We start from the raw sequence: 10,182 nt of genomic DNA on the forward strand, positions 1-10,182 counted from the left end.
AAACCGCCACCACCAGCCACGTACACTACCACCCGACAACCACGACCTGCCACCACCACATCCACCATTGCACCAACCGGCACCTCTTGCCACCACACACCAGGGATTAGGGTTCCACCACGAACCCTTCAACCATCACCACATCCACCATGACCAGTTCGCGAGTAACAACGACTACTAAGGTTCCGCCATAAATCCCTGGCAACGATGGCGTTTCTCGATGGTACTATGGTCGACTCACAATGACTATAACCAAACCAGATGGCAAAAAGGGGAAAGGTCGCTATTCTGGTGAGGTAGGGTTTCGGCCACAAACACGATTCCCGACGAATAGTTGCGATATAGATGAAGACGACGACTAGGTTTTTGAACGGAATGGCAACAAGCTAATGCTTGGGCGGCTGGTGGTAGTGGTGGCTGGTAAGATATGATAGCCCTAGTTTTGTAATCTGGTTTCAAATCCTACTTTAGGTGACTAATGAGCTATATGGTGGCCTAGGGTGTGAATAAAAGTTGGTTGTGGTGGTGGTGGTGGTGGCAAGAGGGTTTGGGATGATATAAATGGAGGGAAAGACTAAACTCCCCTCATGTGCCTTGCACATGACCTAACATAACATCTAAAATTAACCGGGTTAGGGCCAAATGATGTAACGTGCAAGATTTGTAAACATTAAGTATGATTCCCGTCAAATTTAAAAGCTAAGAACGAGTTTTGAAATTTGGTATATATATAAAGGATGATTTTGTAATTTACTCTAAATACAAACTAATTTGGCTAATATCAAAATAAAGTATCCTATCAAATCCGGGTCAAATAGGCTGGTTTTATCTTCAATCAGGCCAACATGTAAAAGTAATCCAAAAGTGTTATTAATGTTTACAACCCTCCTGACTAGATTGTTTATTTAACAATATAGCTGTCTTAATCTTAAAATAATTCACTATTACAGTATTCTATTTGGAAAGAGAAAATCTTGGTGGATCGACCCAACCCAAACAAACCCATTGGGCTATTTAAAAAGGCAATTATCCGACCCGTCAGATATGCTCATTTTGGCATCCCTACTACGCTCAAGGCTCCTAGATGGCATTATGGCAACACAAACAAATCTATTACTGCGCAAAATACAATCTACTTGAACAGGAACCACACGCGCTTTAGCAAACTCGCGATAAAAATAGTTATAAAGATAACAACTCATGCTAAAACTAATCTAGAATAAAGTTTGGCCTCGGTAATTCGTTGAGGCAGGCTTTCAAACATAAACAAGTTACATTGGTACAAATACAAATACTTGCCTTTCATTGTAGCTCCAGAAGATGCAGACTTTTGTTATGGGCAAAACCTCAAAAAAATCAAAGAGTTCCTTAAAGTAACAGCTGCTCACAAGAAGAGATAAGCCATAGACATGATAACTCTCATCACCGGTTGAATCTTTATAGGATACTCATACAACAGTACACTCATAGCCCTGGTTAACGAGCACGGGTCGTTGTATATCTTGTTTTCATCAGCTGAAATGTGAATCGTGTCATGTTATATAAATGTTATGCTTTATGTTAACATAAGAAATCACATATTTGGTACCTTCTAAACTTGATAATTGATATAATATCATATTTACCAAAAAAAAAAATCATAATATCAAATATACCCATTTTCAAGTTTATGACATTTGTACCCTACCCTTAAAACTTGTAGAGTTCGGATTTTAAGAAGAAAGAAAAGGGTATAATGGTCCTAAGGGTATTCATGGTCCAGTGCAACCGAGTTTGCAAAAAAAATTGGGTCAAAGCACTAACTACAGTTCCAAACGACAAAAACTGGTATGGTTGGCTGGGTGGTTTGACGGTTTTAACCAATGTATCTAATTTTTAAAAAAAATCATTGGTTAGTATTCAAAATTTCAAAATGCTAAAAATGGTTTACGACTATAATATACATGACTACACATCCCAAAAATGAAAAAAATATATAATTAATAAAGGTTAAAAGGCCGGTTTGGGTTACGCGGCTGGTACCAAGTCTCAAACCGGACCGAACCGTTAAACCCACCAAACCGCAAAAACCGAGCCTTGAACAAACCATTTGAATCTCAAACCGGCCCAACTTGCCTCAGTTTGGACAGTTCGGTCAGTTTCAATGGAATCTGAACACCCCTATATGGTTATTTTATGAAACGGGTAAATCTAAGGTTTGAAGTATTTGGAGGGGTAATTCGATATTAACTTTTTTTTGTTGTTAAAAGATATATAACAGTAAATTACCAGAAGCTGGCTGGAAAGAATTACCGTGCATGTGGTTGATCTTGTCCTTGTGTCAATGGCAGGGGTAATGGCTTATATGAGATCAATGGTGTGTAATTAAGCTCATAATGAACACCGATGGAACCAAAAATGTTAAATGTTCCAGCACTACTATGGGCAATTTCCGCATCAGAACACTTTTTAAACACCACTCGAGCCCGACCACTCTGCCTATCGACTTCGGTTTCTGACTCCATTAACGGCCCGAACCGTCTAAACATTTTATTTAAATGTATTTCTGAAGGGAAGTAACTTCCATCTGCAAACCTCATCAAAACTTCTGTTGCCAAATTTTGCTGCCTCCTCTTTATGAGCTCTGATTGTTCATTCGCCTCTAGTTCATGGTTACTACTAAAAAAACGTTTTTTGTTTGATCTACGCGCCGGTTTCACAGGTGGTTTTTCTTGTTCATAAGCCACCATTTGATGCACTCCACCTCCATTCAGATTCTCTTGCAGCGCCTGCTCTTCAGGATGGTTCTGAATGATCCTGTCCGTCCAATAAGAATCATTAACATCAACAAATTCAAACTCGTCAGATTCGTTTTCATTTGATGTTTTTCGCTTCCTAGACTTGCTCAAAACAGCTGCTCGGTGACCTTTAAAAAGCGGGATTATGGTATTTACAAAATTGTGTCCCTTCATTGGATCCTGTGCAGCCAAGTGAAGTTGTGATAGCATATCTGCTTCATTGCCCATTTGGGTGGGTCCCGGATTTTGAACAGAAACATTGTTTCCGGCTAAGTGATCAGCCGCCACTGTTTCTGTATGCAGAGTCGGTCGTTTCTCTAAACCATCAGATATGAAATCAAGAGCCTTTCGTTTTTTCGAACCATCTTCGGAATATGTTTCATCTTTAATTACTTGTTCAGCTTCCAACAAATCTCCAAATAACTGAAACTCGGCCAGTTGACGATGCCCTTTAAACCGATCATACGATGATAACTGAGCCTTAGCCATTGTGAGTTCCGTTTTATCACCTTCACCATATTGAACCGTTGCAAGCAGTCTCACATAGTCCACAAGTTTATCGGGCTCAAACGAGTTTACACTTGCAGATTTGTCTATACCTTGTATTCTACTTGATTCTGTTTCTTGCTTTTCAACATGTGAAAGATTAGTGGGGTCCGCCTTTTGCTCGTCTTCTTGTACAGATGGTATTTCATCTTTCCATGCGAGTACTTCATCAATGTCCATCCCTGCATCCTCTCCTCTATCCATCTGAGCTTCTTCATATGAAAACTCTGTGTTTGCAGGTAAAACAACATGTGTGTCATAAGTTTGGGGCTCACCGGTGCTTGGAACTCCTACTGCGGAATCTTGATGTTCTTGAATATTATTTAAATCACCACCAATAGTTGCAGGCTTCATGTCTGTTTCTACAACTTTATTAGCAAAGCTAGGTGTCATCTTATCGATAGAGGATTCTGGTTCAGTGTATGCAACTTCATCAGGTTTAGAGCTATCTACCACATCATTGTCCTTCATGCTCTGATTTTCGATCAAAATCCCACCGTCAGTAAAAACTTGCACATGGGAATCCGGTTCCGTATGAGTAGTTGTCACATCATCAGCTTTACTGCATGCAGCAACTTCATCATTTACTATTGTTGAGTCAACTTCAACTTTCTGGTCAACTTCACATGTTCCTGCATTAACTACCTCAGCTGATAAACTTTGACAATCAGGACAAGCCAAACTCAGTTCCACAGAAACACTATCTCGAGCTTCCTTTTTCCCTTCTAAAACCTCATCTACAACCACCACATCATCGTCCTCTAATCCAAGACTAGCCATAGTAACTGCATGTGAAATCTTTGATGAATTTACAGTCTTAACATCCATCACATGATCTCCTTCAGCCACTTCTTCAACCGACCTTGTAGGTTGTTCAGCGGTCTCCTTCGTCAAGCTTCTTTCCGAATCCTCCTTTATATCTTTTACTGCAATTTCTCCTTCAAAAATTTGAGATTTATCATCCATCTTAGAATCTTCAGAAACACTATCTGTTCTAACTTCTATTGTTGGTTGTGAACTTTCGTCTTTGCTCATTTGTTTAACTTCAGCTTTCTGATCCAAATTTTCAACAACATTTTCATCATCCATCTTGGAATCTTCAGACTCCGGAATCTTTCTGGAATCTTGAATCTCAACAGCCACTTTGGAATCACCATTTCCAGATTTTTTAGCATCATTTGTTGTAGCTTCAACTGTTGCCTGTAAACTCTCTATGTTTGTTTGGTCAACTCCATCTTCATTCTCTGTTGACTCCGGAATCTTTAAAGAATCTAAAACCTCGGTCTCCTTTTGAGTTTTCTCTTCCACCACATGATCTCCATCAGCCACTACCACAACCAATTCCCTCACCTCAACGTCTCCTCCACCAGCTTCAACCTCTTTACTTGACGATTCAAAAACCACTTTAGAATCTCCATTAACCGACCCATTTCCAGGCTTCTGATCGTCACAATCCGACCCGTTCGCAGTCTCCACATTCTCTCGAACAACCTCTACACTTCCCTTCACACCCTCCTCACTCACCACCACCTCAACTTTCTCCAAATTTACAACCCGATCATCACTATCTTCCGTAACCTTATCGTGAGTCACTGTTTTTCTCTCGGATCCCTCCAAATCAACCCTACTAACACCATGATCATCAACACTCACATCACTGACAACATCTACCATCACATCATCAATTTTCACATCAGTTGAAGTAGAATCAACAGTGACAGTAGACTTCTTAACATTCAACAACAGATCATCCGTTTGTTCTTTCATATTTCAGAGTGTAGTGTAATCAGATCAGATCAGTAACAATTAACTATGAATAAAGCTAATTTATATCAAAAAACACAAAATTCAAACCCTAAGTGTTGGTATATGTTGAGAGTAACGTAGGAGAAAGAAGTAAAGAAAGACGAAACCCTAGGATCGGAGACAGAGTACCGTACCTTATTTATGCTCTCAAAGCTGAGCTGAGATTATGCGTCGAATGTGAAATGTACTTGTTGGTACAAATTTTACCCTAGGGAACAAGATAAAAATCTTAAGATTAGGGTTGTTTGTTAGACTCTGAATGGTCATTAAGAAGGCTACCTCTTAATGGAATCATTAAGAATTTTACCAATGAGAAGGTAGAAGAATGTGACATGTGATGATTTACCATTCAAAGGTTACCTCTTAACCATTCAGACTTGAGGTTACCTCTTATTCATTCGGAGGTTTTAAACCATTAAGAGGTAGCATCTGAATGGTCATTAAGAGGCTACCAAACAGCCCCTTACACTTTGTAAATGTGGGCATAACTATTAGTTTCCCCGTCCGCGTTGCGAGGCGATAGCCGAATAATTTCCAATCAATTAAAAAAACACTACGATAATTTTGTTAGGAAAAAAAACTAAAACGATGATAAGACCGTAATTTTCTGCTCATAGCAAAACTGTAATTTTTCAGGAATAATGAGCGAGTGTTAGACAGCTCCTTGATACCGAAAAAAATTAAACGGAGTCAACCAATTAAAAAAAAGTTTTTTAGTTTTGCTAAAAAAACTAAACGATGGGAAAAACGTAATTTTGAACTGAGGGCGAAATCATATTTTTCATTCAGGGATAAAATCCTAAATTAAATGAACCAATGAGGGAGTCGCAGGCAGCTGCCGGCATGACTGTAATTTTCACTGGAGGCAAAATTGTAATGTAACCAGGAAAACAAACAAAAACGATAGAGAAAATGTAAATTTAAGTTGAGAGCAAAATCGTAACTTGGCTGTGAGAAAAAAAAACTAATGGAAAAAATGTAAATTTAAACGGGGCAAAATCGTAAATTTGAACCGATGGAAAATTTGGAATTTTTAGCTAGAAGTAAAAGCGTAAATTTATTTTTATGTGGGGGTAAAAACATAACTTTGAACTGATGGCAAAATCGTAATTTTAAGGGGAAAAACTAATGGCAAAACTGTAAATTTAAACGGAGCAAAATGGTAAATCGAACCGCGGGTAAGATTGAAATTTTTAGCTGGGAGTAAAAACGTAAATTTATTTTTAATTGGGGGTAAAATCATAATTTTGAAGGGAAACCATATTTTTATTTTGAACTGGGGACGAAAACATATTTTTGAAATGAGGGTAAAATCGTAATTTTGAGCGGTGGGCAAAAGCATACGTTTATTTTTAAGGGGGATTATTTTAAACTGGAGGCCAAAAACGTAATTTTAAAGTGGGTGTAAAATAATAAACTGGTGTAAAATCGTAATTTTTAGCTAGGGGAAAACATATTTTTATTTTGAACTGGGGCCGTAATTTTGGCGGAGGGTCAAATCGTATTTTTTTTCTACCGAGGGCAAAATCGTAATTTTGAGCTAGGGGCAAAAGAGTATATATATTTTTAACTGGGGACAAAAACGTAATTTTGAACGTATGACAAAATCATAATTTTAAAACGGGGATAAAATTATAAATTAATTGGGCCAATAGGGAAGTGTCAGGCAGATGCCTGACACTATTCCCCTTGCCGCCCCTTTCCTCCAATCAATTGGAGGCACTATTGCCGCCGACTCTTGTATTTGTTGTGTTTAGATAATAGGTTAAGGGGATATTTGTTTAGGTATTAATGAGTCTTTTAATGGTTCAGACCTCTTAATAGTTTAGACTTTTTACTGGTTTAACATTTAATGGTTCAGGCCATTTGTTTCGTGAGCAGATGTCTGAATGTTTCAGACATTTGCCTCTGAATGATTAAGTATTATAAAAAGTCTGAATGGTTAAGATCTCTAATCTGAATTGGTCAGATATTTGTCTCTGAACGGTTGAGCATTATACTGACTCTTAATGGTTCAGATCTCTTACTGGTTCAGCACTTTACCATTCAGATATTGCCAAACAGACACTAACTCTCCTTGTAGATAATACTACACGGTTGATGTCACAATAAAATATTTTATTTAACATTGTTGACATAATTTTTTAAATTAAAGAAATGCTCAATTACTAATGTAAATATTAAATTTCACTGAATTGAAAGAAATGACTCCATCTCTGATTTTTACTCTTGATAAAGCGACGTCCAATGACCATGCGTGAAAACGGGTTGTTTCAAGTAAAAACCAACCCTGGATAGTGATTGTCCTTAGCTTTTCTTGATTGACATCGCGAAACATATAACTAATGGAAATTGCCTCATTTGAAATGCGAAAGGAGTCTTTTTATCCGAAAGTATCAAATTAATTATAGGTATAAGTAATTACATGCTAACCAACATACTGACTTCATAAACAATTTCAAAACAAATTGTTTATGCAATTAGTTCTGCCTAGATGATCGTTCCTTTATATCTTGTGAAGCCATGTGGATAGTAAACAATTTACTTATTAAACATAGACTAAAAAATATATTCATATAAGCAAAATACCAAACTGTAACACTCGTGTTGATTATTTAATATTTTATCATAAATTATAGTACTTTTTAAAACAAAATTACCATTTCATATATTAAACGAAATAGTAGGAGTTTATAGTGATAATAACTAAGTTAACCAACCATCTAGTTTAAACGTTTAAAAACGACAAGTTAAATATCTACAACATGAACATTGTCTTTAACAAGGTTAATTAATCGCGGAAGCTTTAAAAGTTTGTGTTCGGTTCTTGAAAACATGCTTGATCGCTATCCGGATTGAGTCCAACATCACCTAGTGTCAAACCCACGTTATATGTTAGTTTTGACATCGTTAAAATACGCATAAACAAGTTCGAGAATCAAACAATCAAAAATAAAATTTCAGAATTTAGTCTGTCGCGCCACGCGACAGACCCTTTTAAATCATTCGCGTGCCGCGAGGGCTCTCGCATGTCACGCCAGGTTGACTGGTTCCTGTCGCGTGCTGCGGGGGACCCTGTTTTCCAGCAGGTGCAGGTTTAAGACCTGCATTTCCTGCCCAGCTCCGTTTTTCGCAAATCAAACTTCAAACGTTCATAACTTTTGATCCAAAGGTCCGTTTTAGGCGATTCTTTTTCCTATGCGTCTGTAATTTAATTACCGACGCGTCTATTACATTTATTTTACCAAAAATTGAGTTTACGGACTGAATGACTAAAATCACTATTGTGTTTATTCGATCCACATAGTTTGCACCATACTTCCAACACTAACATTTTTATGATTACAAGGAATATTCACCCATCTTCCGAGGTTCACGATTACTAGCGTTTCATTACCAATTTCATGGTTTACGCTCTCGTAATCCAATTTTCCAATTTATCATTCAATACCCTCCAATTACCAATTCGACAAATATATCAAATTGATCCATTTAGCTGCTTTATAGTGTCCACCATTTCAACGACAACCAAACATCTCCTACTCTAGATTTGACTCGTTCAATTAAGTCGTGATCAACATCACTTCTACTAATACAAAACTTTATTCTAAAACATGACTTTGAATGACTACAATATCAATTTACATAATGTAACGGGACAAGTTACATACCTTCAAAGCACACCCTTCAAACGCGCGTCACCACCGGCTTGTCCACTTGACGTTCCGGTTTCTTTTCCTATAGAATTCAACCGCAAACTTATACGCGCAAAATACAACATATAAATTATATCAATTGTGGCATAAAACTAACCCTTTTTAGTACTAATGTTGGAAAAAGTGTGCTTTTGTCTTCCTTTTGTATTTTCAGGATTAAATGAGCTCAAATTAACAAAAAAAACCCAAAAGACAGCAAATCTAACATAAATACAAGAAAAGGAACAAAAGTGGATTGCCCGACCCCTCGAAAGCATCCTCCCGAGCAAAACAAAGAAGCCAGAAGACTGAACACGCCCCGTGCTCAGCGAGCACGGGGCCGTGCCCAAGAAGCAGCAGAAAAGACAAACCTATAGAAGCTTCTATTGCCCACCACGGGGCCGTGCCCAGCGGACACGGGGGCGTGGTCAGAGTGTTGCAGGCGCATTTATTGTAATTGCGAATTACAATTAATGAAGAGAGAGAGTGTCAGACAGGCACGGGGCCGTGCCCAGGCTTCTGTTCAGCCTATAAATAGGAGTGCTTGGAGCCATTTCAACTCATCCCTAGGCACACCACCTCTCTCACACTTCACCCACCACCCACCACCATCAGAACACCATCATCCACCACCATCATCCATTGTCCATCATAGAGTGTGTGAGTCGTCTCGGGATCCAAGATTGATCGTAAGAGTTCTTGACAATCAAGGCCATGTTTGCCTAAGTCTCTTACATCACTTGGTGAAGACAAGTGTTTAGTATAATACTTTTTATTTTTAATCTTTTGCACTTTTTAATTGGTTTTGTATTAATGACTTTAATAACTAGTTTCTTATGTTGAAGGTGATTCTTCCTTATCGTTTGTCCGTGGTGTCTTGGCATTATTTTACTGTCTATATAAAATAAAAGATTTTCTCCATTCATATCTCCACGGTCTATATGGAGGTATGTTGGCTACCTGGTCGGGGGTTAAGGGAACGGTTTGGTAAGAGTCTTGCCGTTGTTCAGCGTTTAGAGATCCTACAAGGGACCTGGGTCAAATTTAATAGGACCTCCTTCAATACCCAAAGGTATTGGATGGCGGAGGTCCAAACTCTTTGATCCCCTCATAAGTTAAACTACTATTAATACTATAACCCGGCTACTTAGGACTGTATCCCTGCTGACTCAGACTACTTAGTCGAGGGTAACGTCACCTTCAAAAGAGGGGACTGCCATAATTTGCATTAATAACTTAATTAATTATCTTTCAATAATCCGACCCTTTAGGATTGTATCCTTGCTGACTCAAACTACTGGGTTGAGGGTAACGTCACCTTCAAAAGAGGGGCCTACTACAATAACTAAGATAATCTC

The 10,182-nt window shown here is 38.2% G+C and overlaps 1 protein-coding gene across 1 annotated transcript; it reads right to left on the reverse strand.

Moving 5' to 3' along the window:
• Positions 1-1,113: 1,113 nt before the first annotated feature.
• On the reverse strand, positions 1,114-5,320 carry LOC110894944. The gene is made up of 2 exons (XM_022142198.2): positions 2,293-5,320; positions 1,114-1,515 (listed from the first exon to the last, which is right to left on the reverse strand). The coding sequence occupies exons 1-2, from the start codon at positions 5,088-5,090 to the stop codon at positions 1,512-1,514; spliced, it is 2,802 nt and encodes a 933-aa protein (XP_021997890.1). The 5' UTR covers positions 5,091-5,320; the 3' UTR covers positions 1,114-1,511.
• Between the last annotated feature and the right edge of the window lie 4,862 nt (positions 5,321-10,182).

Source organism: Helianthus annuus, chromosome 12, assembly GCF_002127325.2.
Source record: "Helianthus annuus cultivar XRQ/B chromosome 12, HanXRQr2.0-SUNRISE, whole genome shotgun sequence".
Lineage (NCBI taxonomy): Eukaryota > Viridiplantae > Streptophyta > Magnoliopsida > Asterales > Asteraceae > Helianthus > Helianthus annuus.